General features: G+C 45.0%; 1 protein-coding gene across 1 annotated transcript in view; it reads left to right on the top strand.

The window, feature by feature from the left end:
* Positions 1–19323, top strand: part of B4GALT6 (beta-1,4-galactosyltransferase 6) — a 140986-nt gene that overhangs the window by 87455 nt on the left and 34208 nt on the right. The window contains exons 3-4 of the mRNA XM_040354112.1: positions 7149–7262; positions 14825–14946. Coding sequence (XP_040210046.1) covers positions 7149–7262; positions 14825–14946 — 236 coding nt within the window. The remainder of the gene's footprint in view (positions 1–7148; positions 7263–14824; positions 14947–19323) is intronic.

Here is a 19323-nt window from a genome sequence, read left to right as displayed (position 1 = left end):
GTTTACACTTTGTGAACACATGCGGCCAAAGGAAAAATGGGCAGTTTCCTAACTGGACTTTTATACATTTTATCTTCCTAAAGAAAAATCTCCCACTTTTCACAATAATGCCTCATTCATGTCATAGATGCTGTTTTCGGCAGCATCTATATTTGAAGGATGGTGTACGCGAAGAGCAAAATTAGCACCAACATATCTGATGAGCACCTTGAGAATTCATTGAGAATTGCTATTACAGCGAGGGGAAAAAAAGTATTTGATCCCCTGCTGATTTTGTTTGCCCACTGACAAAATGACATGTTCAGTCTAGCATTTTAATCGTAGGTTTATTTTAACATTGAATGACAAAGAAAAAATACAGAAAAACTAATTTCAAAAAAGTTATAAATTTGCATTTTAATGAGTGAAATAAGTCTTTGATCCCCTATCAATCGGCAAGATTTCTGGCTCCCAGGTGTCTTCTATACAGGTAACATGCTCAGATTAAGAGTACTTTCTCTTAAAGGGAGTGCTCCTAATCTCAGATTGCTTCTGTGGACAGGTGTCTTTTATACAGGAGCCAATAATTCAACCAGATTCCAATCTCTCCACCATTTTTTTTTCTATTAAAAAGCCTGTGGCGTGCAAAACGCAACCCAAAAACTCCATCCGGTGCAGGAAAAATGTGCACACACATAAAGAGGTGCAACAAAAAACTGTGATGGGTGCTGCGTCAATTGGTCCTCCGAAAAGTACCCGACTCAGATCCCCCGGGGCGTTAGGCTCCTGGCAGGTAAAAGAGTTAACAGTGGTCCATGCAGCCGAAGCCACATTGACCCAACTTGGCCCAACCAGCCAAAGCCACAAGGACCCAACATCCTCTGAGGGACTGCCGAAACAGAAACCTCCTCGGTGAGGCTCCCCCGAAGGGAGACCCCATGAGAGCAGGCGAACTAAGCCAGAAGGCCATGTCCACCCACTGCCAAGACTTTCAGAGCAGGCCCGAGGACCAGCACCCTACTCATCTCACTTAAAGTGCAGTGCACCAAACAAAAAGAAGACGTAACTGTGACAAACGGGGGTAAAAGTGGGGGAGAAGGAAGGTGGGAGAGGTGAGTGGAAAGTGACCAACGTGCAATACGTTGGCCGGCCCTCCGGCCATGAAACAAAATTTCCTCTGGTCCTAGCCAAAAGGCTCGGCCCTAGAGGCAGGTGTTAAAAAGTGTGTGTGGAGATGTGACCTAAGGTGCCACACGATGAGTGCCCCTTTCAAACACTCGTGCAATGTATGGCACCCCTGGACTGCCACTCCAGGGGCACTATCTCCACAGGCTTTTCAACGGTCCCTGACCCCCGGTCCGGACCGGCAGCACCCTTCCCAGCCAGGAAGGTAGGAGAAGAGGTCGGGGAGAGCCCACCTAAGCAGACTACTACCCACAACCCCCAACTCTCCCACCTAATTACATTCGGGAAATACTACCCGCCCGGCGAAAGGAGGAGCAAGGGTTCTCTCCCGAACAACGGACTGGGGCAGACACCACCAAAGGCCAGGGTCCCGGCCTTTCAGCTTCGACCTCATGCCTCTCTGTCCCGATCAGAAGGTTTTCACCTCCACGCCAGCAGGCTTAGCGTCTGCCGACTGCCATCCCTTTCCCCCTCGCCGGGTACTGGGGACAGTCAGCATAGCACCACCTATTGGCAACTGATAAGAACAGATACTATACTTGATCTTTTTTTTTTGAAAAGCCTATGGCGTGTGAACACACCCAAAAACTCCACCCAGTGCAGAAAAAATGAGTGTTCACAAAAACGTGCAGACGGGTGCAACGTCAAGTGGTCCTCCTGTGAAGAGGGACCCAAACCCTGATCCCCCGGGGCGTGAAGCTCCAGACAGGGACTGAGGTACTGTGGTCCGATCAACCGAAGCCGACACGGACCCAACTTCCTCGGAGGGACTGCCGAAACAGAACCCTCCCAGTACTAGGTGGGGCTCCCCCGAAGGGAGACCCCATGAGAGCAAGTGAACTAAGCCAGAAGGCCATGTCCACCTACTCCCAAGACGTTCAGGGCTGGCCCGAGGACCGGCACCCTAATAATCTCACGGTGAACAAAACGTGCACAAGCAAAAATGTGACAAACATAGGCTTAAATTAAATAAAGTGGGGGGAAAGGGATAGTGAAGAGCTGGGGCGGTTACCGAGGAAATGCGCTCTGAAGTTCTGGCATATAGTGGCAAACCTTCAGAGCCCGTGCCGTAAATGGCAGCTCCCGCACGCATGCGCATGAGTGACTTCATCGTGCCTCCAGCCACTCCTGTAGCCGGAGGACACGAACCTGGAGGGAAGAACTGGGGAAGATGTCAATCCTCTCAGCGGTGACCACGCGGCGCCGGAGAGCTTTATTCTAAGGTAAGTCTCTCATAATGTGCTAGTATGTGATGCATTCTAGCACAATATGACATTTGCCTTGCAGGGGATATTTTATTTTTTTCCATCCACTGCGGTTTACTACCTCTTTAACCAACAGTAAAAACAAATGGCAATCGCCCTAACCTATAACTGGCCTTTGCAGCAAGGAGAACATGCAAGGGCGACGCATGTCAAAAAACAACAAACAAAACTTCACAGCTCGCTTCCCAACCAGCCTGCAACAAACCGATTTCTGTCCCGTCTAACGGTCCACGTAAAAACCAGGGGTTTGTTACATATGGACCAGCGTCATGGCTATAAAACAAGATCAGTATACAGGCTATTCCATTTTGCTAGCTCTTGATGCCATAGTACTGGTGTGATGCAATCCTATGAGGCTCATTGCCTCCCTATTATAAGTGGGGTGTGAATAGATTGGCACCATGTTGCAGAGATGGGACTGAGTAGTTGGCATCCTCCTTATCTTTATGTTCCTTATACGACAAACTAAATTTACCATGTGCTGCTTAAAAGGGTCATCTATGTTTTAAACTTTGCCCTTGTGTGTTTTGACACGGCACTGTAACGCCATGTATACCGAAAGCTGCCATCTCTTGACTGACCACAGCTGGCTGTCAATTAGAAGCCATCTGTTTGCCCTACACTTCATACCATCTGGATAAACAACAAAAACTTCTGTAAAGTCCGTCTAGTCCTTATTGTGGCTCTTACCCCCTCTACCTGCTTTAGCCAATCGTGTTTTCTTTTTGTTTTTGTTTTTTGTTTGTTTTTGTTTTTTGTTTTTTTATACATTTGATGATGACTTTATTTTTTATTCAGCTTAGGTCATAATTCATGACCTATATTACACTTCCAAAGTATTCCGTAGAACGCGGTGATAAGACATACCTGCTCTTTGATTTTATGCATTGCTTACATTATACAGCATTGTAGTTTTCTGCTGTATAGTGTTTTATGGTGATTTATGGCATTTCTAGCTATCTGTGTGCTGTGGTTTACTAAGATACCACTTTGATTGTCACAGTCACCAGTTGCTGCTAGAAGTTCAGTAGGCCATTTGCCCTTTGTTCCTATTTTGGCAGCAAATGTAACAACTGAAAGCTCAAACGAGCTGGGCAGTCTGATAATGTAATTGTTTTACAAAGTGTGAGGCTGTGCTGAGCCTAGATACTGGAATAAACGGACAGGACCTAGGAAGCTTCACGATGTACGTCACTCGGATGAACACGTTGAAAAGTTATTACAGTAGTGTCATTCATTCTGCTATGATCTTGGTAATCCTAATTGATATTTATGTCATAAGTTTCTGTGTTCACGTGATGAAGGGGCAACTTAGACCTTATTCACACTTGTAGGGTCAAAGCTACATTTATATGTGGCTATACATGGTATCATTTAAATTGGATGTTTAACTGCGTTTAGAGAAAATAGAATTCTGGGCATTCAGATTTGGATTTGAAACTTTAAAGGCAGTTATACTATAAGGCCCCATGCACACGAGAAGTAATTACAAACACCTCTAAACTCACGTTTTCAAAGGCAAAAACCGGCGTTTAAAACACCCATTTTTGCCACGAATTGTGCAGCGTTTTGCCGCGATTAGTGGCGTTTTACTGCATTTGCGGCTGTCAGCGATTATCTCAAAGACATTGTAGACCCTCCCAAAGTTTTTGGCTCCATTCACACCTAGGCGTTTTTACGCCTGAAGCACTACGCTCACAAACGCCAGAGGGATGAAATAACATGATTTGCTATGGTGACTGTTCACACCTGAACGCCCAAACGCCTGTCCCGGACCTTTTTTGTCGCGCGTATCGTGCGGTTTGGGCGTATTTGAGCGTTTCCATTTCCCATAGAAAGTAATGGAAACGCTCGATTCAAGCGACTTGCGCGACAACGGGCGTTGGCTACGGGCGTTTCGTCGCTTTAATCAATAGAACTTGTCGCCCATGCAGAAGATTAAAAAAATCTACCAACATAGCAACAAGTGATGAAAAGATGATCATTTTCCTATTGGCTAAAATAAAAAACGTCGAAGTACAAAAACGTCAGACAACGCTGTATGCAAACGCGCAAATAAGCATGAATATGCACGACAAAACGCCGGAAAAAAACGCCCAAAAAAAACAACCGAACGACCGACGCTCAGATGTGAATGCAGCCTAAAACGCAAAAATAAAACGCTTCTGAACCCAAAATTTTGCGTCTGAAAAAATGGACATAAACCCAACTGCTTTAAAACGCCAAAAAACGTGATTGTGTGCATGGACACATAGGATAACATTAAATGTGTTCAGGGGCAGTTGAAAAAAATGCCCAAATGCCTCTGAACTCGAGTTTAGCAGCGTCTCGTGTGCATGGGGCCTTAAGCAAGACCTTCAAACCGCAAGAATAACTACCTTATTTATAGGCGTATAACACGCACAGGTGTATAACACGCACCCTAACTTTAAAGTGGAGGTTCACCCTAAAACAATTATCTAACATTACATCCAGCATACTAACGACATGTTACTATCCCTGGGTTAGAACGTCTGGTGAAAAACTTCCCATGGCGCACAAGGCGCGTCACCAGTTTTCCGTAAATAGCCGACCTGCGGGACGGCTCTATATGGCGCCTGCGCAGTCGGCTCTACACGGCAGGCGCAGGCGCCGACTCGCAGGTCGGCTATTTACGGAAAACTGGTGACGCACCTTATGCGCCATGGGAAGTTTTTCACCAGACGTCAATCATCTAACCCAGGCATAGGAACGCCCAGTCCCGCGGGAATCAGAACCCGGAAGCCGAGGAGAAAATAAGAATATAACGGTATGTACGGCGAAAAAGAAAAAAGGCCTGCATGCTGTACATGTCGTTAGTATGCTGGATGTAATGTTAGATAATTGTTTTAGGGTGAACCTCCACTTTAAGAGGGAAGTTTTAAGAGAAAAACTTTCCACAGCCCCCTCCGTATGATGCCGCGTACAAACGATCATTTTTCAGCATGAAAGAAAACGTAGTTTTTTAGTATGTCTAAAAAACGACGTTTTCCCAACTTCATCATTAAAACGATGTTGCCTACACACCATCGTTTTTAAAAAATGACAACACGTACGACGGCACTTTAAAGGGGAAGTTCCATTCGCCTTTGGGCTGCTTTAGCTGATTCCGTGTTGGTAAAAGACGATTCGCGCTTTTTTGTCTGTTACAGCGTGATGAATGTGCTTACTCCATTATGAACGGTAGTTTTACCAGAACGAGCGCTCCCGTCTCATAACTTGCTTCTGAGCATGCCCTGGGTTTTTTTTCGTCGTTTTAGCCCACACACGATCATTTTTTACAACCCGAAAAACGACATAGTTTAAAACAACGTTAAAAAATGCAGCATGTTCGAATTTGTTGTTTTTTTTTGTCGTTTTTCAGAACCTGAAAAATGATGTGAAGCCCACACACGATCATTTTAAATGACGTTTTTGAAAAACTACATTTTTTTCATGCTGAAAAATTATCGTGTGTACGCGGCATTACACGCAGGCACAGTTTACCCTCAATTTTCAGGGTAAAAAAGTGAGTGTTATGCGCCAATAAATACAGTAATCAGGGAAGCATAAAAGTTGTTCATACTTCTCTGAGAACTTCTTCTGCATTCAGATAAGCTAAATGCGGGAGTGCAAGTGTGAATAAAGCCAAATGCCCTGTACACACATGCGGGACTTCCGACGGGAAAAGTTCCCGTCGGAAATCCCAAGGGGAAATCCGAGAACCTGCTCGGTCAGTCTTTCCCCCTACACACGTCCGGTTTTCCCAACAGGAAAACTGCGATGGAGCTTTGGCTGGGAAATCCGGCCGTGTGTATGCTCAATCACAGTTTTTCCTATAGGAAAAATGGCAAAGTCCGTCGGTGTTGCCGGCGGGAAAAAACTGCGAAGAGCATACACACGGCCGGGATTCCCAGCCAAAAGCTCTCCACAGTTTCCCCATCTGGAAAACGGATTGTGTGTACAAGGCATAAGGCCCCCTTCACACTAGTGGACCAATTGGATCCGCCTGTCAGTTTTTTAGGCAGACCCAATTGGACCCTTCTGTCTCCTCTATGGAGTGGCAGATGTCAAAGGAAATGTATCCATTGACACCCGCCGACATCTGATCTTGTTTGCTAAAAACTGATGGATGGGGATCCTCTTTGCATCCTCCTGGCGGACCAGATGGCAGTCAAGTGTAGATGGATAGGTGGTATGTTTACATCTGACTGCCCATTGAGGAGAGCGGCCCATCCATCTGCCCAGCGGGAATCAGCAGCCAGATTTCCCGCTGAGTAGGCAGACTCCGACGGGACCTGCCCCATGTGGAGGGTGCCTTAGGGCTAATGAACAGGACCGAGTAGGGCTGTACACTCCCCAGATCGGTATATTTCTGTAGTGGGTATGACCAGGTGTTTCTGATCAAATTCAAGTACAAGACAGGTACATGAATTTGGCGCTCGTTGCACCACTTTTAGAATGCCCACAAAAGACTTTTGCTAAATCTGTATGCACCCATCTTCATGAATACCAGGGATTTTCTTTTGTTCTGTGAAAGATAAAGAAGGCTCTTTGGTGTACCATGCACAGAAAATATCTGAACTCCCGGTGTGCCACAAGTATAACCTCATATGCCATGTAATGTACAGGGATTTTGGAATATTTTAATTTCAGATGTAATATAACTAGAAACTGCCCAAATATTAATGAATTTTTCCACTTTTGTTCTTTGTATTGTAGACTACCCAGATGGTACCAATTCCACTGATTTCACCGCACAGTCCACAATGTATCTACCTGAAAACTTCACATTCTCCCCAAACCTTCCGTGTCCGCAAAAGTTGCCGTTTATGCGTAAGTACTGATTATTGGCATGTTTTTCCCCCTATTTCTAGTTTCTTCCACCATCAAAACAGTGAATTTGTATCAACTGAAAACTGCAAAAAAAAAAGTATGTTGGGGACCCATTCAGCTGGCGTTTATTGGAGAAGGACTTATTTACAAAGTGGTGCCGTACGCAAAATCCATGGCCAGCTATACAAATAAGTGCACATATATTCTAGAGAAACTGTGACATTTTACAGATCTAATAGACGTTAAATAGTAGGCAATTTATATGATTTGTATACTTTTCTGAAGCATGTGTATTTATTTTTAAAGCTAAACTCCAGGGCCCAGATTCACGAAGCAGATACGACGGTGTATCTCAGATACACCATCGTATCTCGGATTTTTTCTGGTCCTATCTATGCGCCTGATTCATAGAATCAGATACGCATAGATAGGGCTGAGATCCGACAGTGTCACACTGTGTTACACTGTCGGATCTTTTTTTTGAATTAAAAATGGCGCCGGGGGCGTTCCCGCTGATTTACACTGAATAATATGTAAATCAGCGAGATACGCGAAATTCACGACCGTACGCGGACCCGACGCGGTGTTCTTACGTCGTTTCCGTAGCGCGGTACCCGTCGTATACTTACCCCTGCTAAAAGCAGGGGTAAGTATTGTTAAGTATGGCCGTCGTTCCCGCGTCGATTTTGAAATTTCCTACGTCGTTTGCGTACGCCGATTCACGAACACGCGCGTCGCAAGTCTAGATCACGTCGCAACCACTGACGTCCTATTGACGTCAGTGGGAGCAATGCACGCCGGGAAATTCCCCGGACGACGCATGCGTATTTAAATCGGCGCGGGAGCGCGCCTGATTTAAATATGACACTCCCCTAGCCGCGGAATTTGAATTCCGCTGGGGGATTTAGGATCCGCCGTCGCAAGTTTGGAGGTAAGTGGTTTGTGAATTAGCCACTTGCCTCCTAAACTTGCGGGAGCGGATCTTAATTCACGTAGAACGAGCGGATCTATAGATCCGCTGATCTACGTGAATCTGGCCCCAGGAATTCGGCACCTTTTATAAATTGAAGGAATGCTATGAGGGAAATGCAACGAGGTGTATGACACCTCCTGGACTCGGCTCTATTATATACATCCGTAGGTCCTAAAAGTGCAGCGCTAAATAAAATGATCATATGTAAAACATCATATATGACAACCTTTGCTGTGAACAGAAAATCCAATCAAAATATTATTCAATACAAAAATGTCCTTATGCAAAGTGATAATATATTCATAAAGTGCAAAGTTCATAAATCATTAAAGTACTCATAGCTAGATTCAGGTAGATGTGTGTATCTTTAAGGCGGCGTAGCGTATCGTATTTGCGCTACGCCGCCGTAAATCAGAGAGGCAAGTGCTGTATTCACAAAGCACTTGCCTCCTAAGTTACGGCGGCGTAGCGTAAATGGGGCCGGCGTAAGCGCGCCTAATTCAAATGAGGATGAGGGGGCGTGTTTTATGTAAATGATTGGTGACCCGACGTGATTGACGTTTTTTACGAACGGCGCATGCGCCGTCCGTGTACATATCCCAGTGTGCATTGCTCCAAAGTACGCCGCAAGGACGTATTGGTATTACGTCCAGCCCCATTCACTGACGACTTACGCAAACTTACGTAAACGGCGTATCTTTACTGCGACGGGCGCACGTACGTTCGTGAATCGGCGTATCTAGTAATTTACATATTCTACGCCGAACTCAACGGAAGCGCCACCTAGCGGCCAGCGGAAAAATTGCACCCTAAGATACGACGGCGTAGGAGACTTACGCCGCTCATATCTTAGCCTAATTTAAGCGTATCTGGTTTCCAGAATACGCTTAAATTAACGCCGGCGTAGATTCAGAGTTACGACGGCATATCTACTGATACGCCGGCGTAACTGTTTCTGAATCTGGCAATCAGTGTCCTGCACTGGATAGATCAATACTGACAGCGCAGTGCTCAGACATTCACCGTTGTGACACCTTCACCATAAATGCGATGGGGGCTTGCCAGATCACCACTTACTCAGGAAGATCACTCAGCGATTATTGGGAACTCTGATCCTCAGATGGAAATCCGAAAATGTTCCCCCCGCCACTGTGTTCCCCTTATGATGGCAAAATGATCCAGCTCTCCGTCTCAGATACAATGGATGGATGAATCCTCAGAATAAAAATGGGTAAAAAAAACAGGGAGACTCCTCATGGTGTAGTATGGTTTCAACCATTTTATTTTAAAATCCGTGCACTTGCATATAAAACAAAGATGCTGCCGGCTGTAAATCTTTCCTCTATAGCCAGTGCTATGCTTCAAACAGTCATTAAAGCGGAGTTCCACCCAAAAGTGGAACTTCCGCTTAATCCACTCCTCGCCCCCTTACATGCCACATTTGGCATGTCATTTTTTTTGGGGGGCGGCAGTGGGGGTTCCGGAGGAGTGGGACTTCCTGTCCCACTTCCTCCTTCCGCCGAGGGGCTGCAAAGGCGAATAGTCTAATCGCCTTTTGGCAGCCCCTCCCTGTAGGCGATCGCCTGGGACACGTGACAGGTCCCAGGCGATCGCCTGTCCAATCGGATGGCGCAGCGCCGCTCGTGCATGCGCAGTGGGTGCCCGGCCTTGAAGCCGAAAGCTGTCACGGCCGGGTGCCCACACTTAGAATGAAGACGCCGGCCGGAAAGGGGAGGAGAGGAGCGGAGCCCCGTCCGGTGCGTCGCTGGAACGTGGAGCAGGTGAGCGTATGTTTATTAAAAGCCAGCAGCTACACTTTTTGTAGCTGCTGACTTTTAATAAACATTAAAAATGACTGAAACACCCCTTTAATTCAAAAAGCATCTGTGCAGCAGCGTGTGTGCATCGTCCCTACGATCATTTTCTTATAGGTAACGTCATCAGGCTGATGGCTTTACAGATAACAAAAGGATTATAAGGACGATTTACAGCCAGCAGCATCTTTGTTTTTTATGTACGTATATAAAAAGGTGTGTATATATAATCATATTTTATACAGAAACGTGTCGCCTATCATTTCTATTTTAAACTGAATGGGTTGTTTTACAAGGTGATCGTTTACAATCACTTTATCTCATAGCATGCCTTCACTTTTTACAAAGAAGCTGAATTCCTGGAATATAGCTTAAGGGACTCTATCCTCCTTAAAGTGGATTTTTTTTTTTTTTGCTGTCACAATGTAGAATATAAGATTTCCTTTCATCTGTGCCCAGTCTTGCCACAAAGAGTAAATCTAGCTCTGAGCAATCCTCTTTTCTTTTTTCAGTGAGATAAACAGACAAAGAGGAGAAAACTTTTGTCCGTTTTTTCCCCCTTGCTGTGAGTGACAGGTTATTTACATATATCATGCACTAGCCTGAGACAGGCATTATTTTTTTAATTCCCACCCCTTTTCTGAAGTCATGTGGTTACTTTTCTGGATTTTGTCTGGATGTTAGTGATCATAGCAGAATTTAGTGTAAGGAATACACAGGAGAAAATGCATGTTGACAAGGGGAGTGTAGAGGTGGGCAGGAAGTCTAATGACATCACGACTCCACCCACCGAGCTCCAGACAACAGACCCACCCACAGAATCTGCAATTTTTCAGTTCTTATAACAGACAGAGGGGAAACATTTGACACGTAAGGATACATGCAGGAGGCATCTATGTCCTTATAGATCAGCACTATGGCAGTAGTTTAGAAAGGAAAAGAGATGGTTTACATTCACTTTAAAGCTGAATTCTGGGGGGGCACAAAGGAGTGGCTGCCAGTCATCCAGAAGGCGATACTGCCACCTTATGAATGATCCCCACCCCCCTACCAAATGGGGATTTTGTATATAAATAATGCACTGTTTCGTGGCCCCATTCACCTGAATGAATTGCGTTTTACAGTGGTACTGCCTGCCAAACATGACCAAGGGTATCATTTTTGCCATGGATGCAAAGCATGTGGCCCAGGCATCTGTACACCTCTGAGCAGCTGCATGCTTTCTTTTAGACGGGCGGTCAGGAGGTGGTAAAACCGTGACTTAAAGGGGTTGTAAAGATTCATTTTTTATTTTCTAAATAGGTTCCTTTAAGCTAGTGCATTGTTGGTTCACTTACCTTTTCCATCGATTTCCCTTCTAAATGTTTTTTCCTTGAATTTCTCATTTCCTGTTTCTCCTCAGTAAGCTTGCCCCCATCATCCGAGCCGTTCTGGCTGGGGGTTAGTCAGAGTGCTGTACAGTGTCTCCCCGCAGGGATGTAGTCCCAAGGGAGGGGGCGAGCATGCTGAATAACCCCCAGCCAGAGCGGCTTGGATTAGGGGGCAAGCTTACTGAGGAGAAACAGGAAGTGAGAAATTCAGACAAAGAAAATAAACATTTAGAAGGGAAATTGAAGGAAAAGGTAAGTGAACCAACAATGCACTAGCTTAACGGAACCTATTTAGAAAATAAAAAATGAACCTTTACAACCCCTTTTAACCACCTGTACACCTGTTTTTACCATGCCGCGGGCCACTTGTGAGAACTAGCCCAAAGGCCCATTGCACATTGGGCCATTCAGCTTCAGTGCCGTAGACTTTGGCAGGCTTCCTGCAGCGAGGCTGGGTGCTGCTCCTATCCTTCATGGTGCACTAAAACGCGGGAGGGACACGCAGCTGAATATTTGCATTCAGCCACAGCACCGAAAGTATGGTGAGAGCTAAATTCCCCTACGTGAATGAAAGTGTAAATAATAAAGACAGGTCAGTCATACTTAAAATGATATATGCCTGAAGGGACTTTTTCACACTGCAGATAAAAAAGAAATAAAAATTCCTGGAATTGTTTTGTATGATGATGTATACATTTAAATTTTCCACGCTATTCGCTTATGATTTTTAGTTTACAAGAGGTTTTGCATTTTTAGCCTGTGTGAGTTTTACACCCCCCAGCAGATCATGCGTTACTATTCACGTGCTGGTAATTTGCAGCATACACCAGAACATGTCTGAGGATGTGACTTCTCACTCAGCCACCCGCTTATATCTGTGGGTTTCCTTTATAACACTTGGTGGCAGAACAAGTTGTGAGCGTGTAAGATTTGGCCGCAGGTTCAGAATAGAAATAAACCGATGTGCGTGCTCTATAGACGGGTCAGAATACAAGCTTTGCAAAGAAGACTGGTGTCTGCTGTGCGTTCTGCTGTGGCGAATCATCCAGTATTATACTTGCCAGCTGTCCCACCTTTTTTCAGGGATCGTCCAGAAAGGTTTTTTTTTTCTGCTTTGTCTAGTTCGGTCATTATAAATTATTTCCATTTTACTCATGTTCCATTAATTTCTTATCTTTTTACTTACTGGCATGTTTTGTACGTTGACCTTTAATCAATACCTGGTAATAATTGCCATCATTGTAAAACCAATTGATAGTGCCAGGCTCCACTGAATCAATCTCCATAATAAAGAATAAACAAAGAACCGTGGTGGAGGTTGGGTTCCGCATGCAGGAAAGGGACACCCTTGGAGCAGGGAGAGGAGATCCATTGCAGACCTTTTATAGTTCCACCGACTGTCCACTAAAAACTGAAAGATTCATTTTGTATGGAACTGGTGTTTTACATTTGTTATATTGTTAACTGGGTTCAATTGTGGTATTTTTCTGTCCGTGCCTCGCTGTGTCCGTTGCCTCGCTGTGTCTGTTGCCTCGCTGTGTCCGTTGCCTCGCTGTGTCCGTTGCCTCGCTGTGTCCGTTGCCTCGCTGTGTCCGTTGCCTCGCTGTGTCCGTTGCCTCGCTGTGTCCGTTGCCTCGCTGTGTCCGTTGCCTCGCTGTGTCCGTTGCCTCGCTGTGTCCGTTGCCTCGCTGTGTCCGTTGCCTCGCTGTGTCCGTTGCCTCGCTGTGTTCGTTGCCTCGCTGTGCCCATGCCTCGCTGTGTCCCTTGCCTCGCTGTGTCCCTTGCCTCGCTGTGTCCGTTGCCTCGCTGTGTCCATGAGTAGACTTACGTTTAACATGGGAGTAAATAGAAGGGGTGTCTGGCTTTGAAAAATCGGTGCTCCCCAGCCGTAGTTCCCCTCAGACAATAAACGTTGCAAACTTGTAGATAAGAAATGGGGCTACATGTGTGGCAAGTTCCGGATCCAGGGGACCTACGACTGGCAGGTACCGGGTCACCAGAGAAATTACCGTTTAACATGGGAGTCTATAGAAGGGGTGCCCGGCTTTGAAAAATCGGTGCTCCCCAGGGGTAGGTCCCCCGGACAACAAACTTTGCACAATTGTAGAGTGGGGCTACATGTGTGCCAAGTTTGGGATCCAGAGGACCTACGACCGGCCAGTACCAGGTCCCCAAAGTCTGGGAGATCAGGTGCAAAAAGGTGACTCGAATATAAGCCGAGGGGGCATTTTCAGCACCAAAAAATGTGCTGAAAAACTCGGCTTTATACTTGAGTATATACGGTAATCATAAGTAAGATGAAAGAGAAAAGACTTAAGTCCAAACAAGTTCAACTATATGTAGTATTGGAACAATATTTCCTGTCAATCTTTACAAAAAGGCGAGCCGCACACCCGCAATACATATCCATATATAAAACTACAGCTATGCACTTTTCTGTTCGAAACTTGATAGATTGGTCCACTTTATATAGTTCATACTGTCTCATTCAAGGCTAAATTCAAATTTTTTTTGCATGAAAAGAAAAATGCATGTGTTCTTTTTTTTTTTTTTCTCCTCAAAAGGAGCCTGCAATGCATTGCACCCGTGATCAGCAGGAACTACAGAGTATAAAAGAGAAGAGAGGCGCCTCTAAGTGTAGTAATATGGTTACATTTAATGAAGGTACAACATTTAGCAACTCACATGGTTGAGAGGCACATCTAAGTATGCAGGCATCCGGGGTAAAGCTGTCCATATAGACCATCCCCCGCACTGCTGGCTCTCACCGCTGTCCGTCTGCAATCGTGACCAGGAAGACTACCCTGCAGTAGAGCAATCTGAAAGTGAGGCTTGAAGCTCTCGTGGAGCGCAGAGTGGAAGGGACAACGTCAATGGCGGTGAGAGGATGGACTGTGTGGACAGCTTTTCCCCCGGATGCCTGCATACTTGGATGTGCCTGTATTAATCGCCAACCATGTGAGTTGATAAATGTTGTATCTCCATTAAATGTAACCATATTGCTACACTTAGAGGCGCCTCTCTTCTCTTTTATACTCAGTTGTGACATGACGCTACTTGTATATCAAGTCAAAATTTATTTAAAATTTTGGCTTGTCTTGCAAAACGCTCTCAAACCAAGTTACTCTCAAACCAAGGTTTTACTGTATACTGAAAGGTTAACTAAAACAGGTTTGTATGGAAGTTTTCTCTTTTTAGCCACATTTCTGTAACAATTCCTGTATATGACTAGTAATCTTCTCTCTTCTGCTATTGAACATCAAACTACTGTATAAGACAACCAGTTTTTTCACTATTTCCTTTTTTATTTATCTGGGCTTTTTTACATTCTTTTTCAGTTGTTTCTGTTTTAACTTGCAGCCTTGCAAAATGTGGACTTTTAATTAGAAATCTTTTTCGATGCAGGTGGGCCTACAGATATTAACATGAGTGAGATCTCATTAGAAGAAGTTTATCAGATGTTTGCTCCTATGGGTATTGGACCTGGAGGACACTGGAAGCCCACAGACTGCACTCCTCGGTGGAAGGTAAGAGGATCAGTAAAGCATATACTTCATATGGGCCAGGCAGAACAATTCTATTCTGTACTGGAAGTGGTTCTAAAAGTTTTTTTTTTTTAATTTTATGTATTCCATGTGTCAAAAAAAAAAAAAAAACTTCAGTATGCAGCTCCCCCACACAGCCCCCCCCCCCCCCAATACCTGCCCAATCCAGCGATGTGCATGAGAGCGGCTGCTCTCCTGGGGGTCTCTGCCTCCTGATTCAGTATGCAGCTCCACACACAGGCCCCCCCCCCCCCAATACCTGCCCAATCCAGCGATGTGCATAAGAGCGGCTGCTCTCCTGGGGGTCTCTGCCTCCTGATTGGCTAAGAGACAGCAGCGAGAGCCATTGGCTTCCAATGCAGTAAATCACGGCTCACAGAGAATGGAGCGGGAGGGCGGGGGCCAAAGCCTGTTCTGCTATAGAGGCACTTAGAGAAGAGGGGGGGCCAGAGGCGCTGGTGGTGGACTCAAAAAGAGGCGGATCAGGGCTGCTCTGTGCAAAGCCATTGCACAGAGCAGATAAGTAATAACTTGTTGTCTTAACAAAAATAAAACAAATGCCTTTTAATATCACTTTAAAGACCAGGCAATATGTTGGCTACTGAAGAATCACTATTCTTCCCCTTTAAAGATATGTTTCGCCCAAAAATGATGCTGCAGTTCTCGATGGGCCCATCCGTTAATGAGATTTCCTTTTCCTCTTGGCACTGCAGCTGTTAGCGCCCATTTGCACCTTTCTGTTTTAGTGCATTGTGAGAACACATGTGTGTTATGTTGCATGCTATTGTGTGCATTGTGTTGAAGCAAACCATTAAGACTCCCTTGTATGACTGCAACTTTGACGCAACTTTGGTTGGGCGCAACTTGGGTACGAATTTGGGTTTGACCGGTGGTAATGGACAACTGTTGCATTGTATAACATTCAGGTATGGCTTTGAAAGTCGGAGCAAATGGTGCATGAACTACTTTGAAGTCGCTGCAACTTTAGGTTGCACATATATGAATGGGTATCATTGGAAAACGCTGGAAATGACCTGTCCTGCGACTTTGTCGAAAGTTGCATGACAAGTCGCAGAAGTGTTAATGGAGCCTAAAGCTAACAATTGACAGAAAAGGGCATGCGCCATGGCAGTGCATTATTGTGTGTTGCAGTGTGCCTACCCTTAGTACATTGGGATGCCATTGAAAATGAATGACACCAACACAACCATGTGTATATGACACAGTAAGGTGTGTTGCGGCAGCACACAGGTGTAAATGGGCACTTGCTGTTTTATTTTGCTTTAGTCCAAGTTGTGCCGCTGGCTTCTGCCCTTCAGTATATAAAGTTCACTTGTACTTCATACACTGTTTTCACCTACTATGTCTGTGTGCTGCCCAATTCATGGGCAGAGTGACATGAGATACTTAGTGCTTCTATTAGTGGGGTAGCTTGTGACTTTCTCCCCTACTACAATGCAGTGCAACATGGCTGAGCAGCCAATCTTCAGGCCTGTGTTATGTACGGGTGGGTGGAACGTCCTAAGGCCTGTGTTGGCTCCAACTAGACAACCCTTAAATGCAAGACAAGTATGTGCGATGAGGGAAAATGGATAATTACAGGTTCACTTTAATGGAGAGCTTGTGATGCTCTATGGGTGGGTGCGGGGGGAGGCATGAAGCATTCCGGGCCACACTTGAAAGAACAGATAGTGTTGCAGATAGCTGCCTGCTCTTTTGCTGTCATGTTTCCTGTGCACAAATGTTAAAGTGGAAGTTCCGCTTTAAGCACTCCTCACCCCCTTCTAAGCCACATTTAGCATGTCCCTTTTTTTTTTTTTTTTTTAAAGGGGGGGGGAGCAAGTACCTAGTTTTGACAGGTACCCGCTCCTACTTCTGCTCGGGCCACCTAGGTGACTCGAGCAGAAGTTCTCCTCTCCCCTCCCTGCAATCTTCTGGGACATGTCACACGTCACAGAAGATTGCCCGGCCATTGAGGAGACACACCTGGCTGTGAAGCCCCAAGCTGTCATAGCAGGGTGCCCACACTTGTAATGCTGAGGAGAGAACCGAGGGTTTGGGCGGCCGCATCGCTTTAACGTGGGACAGGTGAGTGTCTGTTTATTAATAGTCTGCAGCTAACACTTTTTGTAGCTGCTGACTTATAATAACACAAAAACGTCCGAAACTTCGCTTAAAGATATAGTTGGGAATTCCTTTCAAAGGTTTTGCTATGAAACTTGCTGAAAAAGCATCAGGACTTTTTCTCCACTGAAGTGGTTGTAAACCCTGTTTACACCACTTTTACATACAGGTAAGCCTATAATAAGGCTTACCTGTAGGTAACGTGAATATCTTCTAACCCTGCACAGTTTAGGAGATATAGTCACTGTATCCGCATTTGCTGACATCATCCGCACATGCGGCTCCTGGCGTTTCTTCAGGAGCCGTGCCGTGACCAGCGGCTCCCATACGCGGAAGTGACATCATCGCTGCCAATCGCAGTATGAGCCTGTGAATCCGGGAATAACTCCGGGAGACATGTTACCTGTCACAGCGCTGTGTGGGGACCGCTGCAACAGCTCTGATTTCATAATGAGCTAGTGTGCTCATTATGCCTTTTGTCTTGCAGGTTTATTTTTGGGACTTTACAACCACTTTAATATATAAGTAAAGTGAAACTACATTGTATCTGAGCACTACAAACCAAAAACCCAATTTAAAGGGGCTGTTAACCCTCATCCTATGCATTAAGATGAAAAAACACCTGGCAGTGATCGGCCTCCCAGCCCCCCTTGTTTTACTTACCTGAGCCCTGGAATTTCTCCTGGCAGAAACGCGCTCCTCCTCTTCCCGGGGTTCTCGGCTCTTTATTGGAAAGATTGATAGCGCAGCCACTGACTCCCGCTGCTAACAATCAAATCCAATGACGCGGGGGGCGGGGCAGAGTCTTACATTAGGCGCCTATGGATACCGAATGATGGACTCTGGAGCGTGCCCGCAGGGTAACCCCCCCTGGCAGAGCGCTTCTTCTAGGGGGGTTATCTGATGAGAGGAGGAGACCACAGAAGTTGGGGCACTCTGTGTAAAACAAACTACACAGGTAAGTATGATATGCTTGTGATTTTTTTTTTTTTTTTTTTTAATCTTGAAGCTTTACAATCGCTTTCATTCTTTTTTTAATGTTCAAAGCAAACCCCCCCCATCCATCCATGCTTTATTATGCCGAGAAATTACTTTGAAAAACACCCCCTAGTATTTTTGGCTGCAGCCATCTTGGGTAAGGGCAGATGATTCATATAGCATTCACCTCCTGGAATCCATCCGCCCTTTGCTCAGGCATGCAGGCAGGAGGTTGCACTTAGCTCCTGGAGACTCCTGGGATGTATGACATTGTTTGTCTATGCCTGGAACCCAGGAAGTAGCCAAAGAAATGCAAAACGTTTAATACAAGTAGATCTGCTATATTTTTCCTATCTATTTACTAATGCTAGCAGCATGAGGATTACAAGTAGTCGATGTTGCTTGAGAGAGTGAAGTTCCCTTTAACAAGTAGTGCCACTCTCATGCCAATAGAATTGTCAACCAGCCAGTGTTTTGCTTAAAATAAATTTTCCTTCATTGCACGGTAGTTGGAAAGAAACAATTCCACAGTAACCAAAGTCCATATTTGTTTGCACAATTTTTATATTGTTCCAAATAAAGATGGATGTATTTGATAATGGTTGCTGACTGTGTTGGTCTGGATTATTGCACCCAGCGTTTTTATAGCGGCTTGGTGACGGTCTGCAAGCCTTTGCTTAGTTTGTTTCTCTGCATTTTTTTATTTATTTTTTACAAGCCTGTAAACTGTTATGTATGTAAGGGTATTTTAAGTAATTTTCATGCTTTAAATTCATCAAGAGTTATTGGTAGGATTTTGCTTTTGCCATCTGGCCCAATTCTCTGCCAATATCGGCACTCCTGTAACAGATTTTCCCAGGGTTGATAAATGATGTATTGTACTGGCAAAGGGCTGTATGGGACAGGTACCGATTTACAGAATCTGATTAAAAAAAATAAAAAAAAAGTGAGTTTTAGTGGGTACAGTAAGGAAATGCAAATAAACAAAGGAAATTCTTTTATAAGTTACTTTTTAGATGATCAAAGGTTTCAGGATAAATGCTTTCCTTAGTACTAGCTTCCTCCTGCGTGTGTTTGGTGAGTGTTACTGTGGGGGCAGCTAGGAATCTGTATCAAGGACACACCTAGTAGATGCTTACTGAAGCTTAGCGATACAGGAAATGTTCACGGGAATTTCCCACATGCTTTACACTAGTAAAATGCATCCGTAAGTAATAGATTTATATTTACAAATTCAGAAAGAGAACCGGAACTCAG

Source organism: Rana temporaria, chromosome 5 (genome assembly GCF_905171775.1).
Source record: "Rana temporaria chromosome 5, aRanTem1.1, whole genome shotgun sequence".
Lineage (NCBI taxonomy): Eukaryota > Metazoa > Chordata > Amphibia > Anura > Ranidae > Rana > Rana temporaria.
Note: the sequence above shows the minus strand (reverse complement) of the source record. Positions and strands in the feature narration are given on the sequence as shown.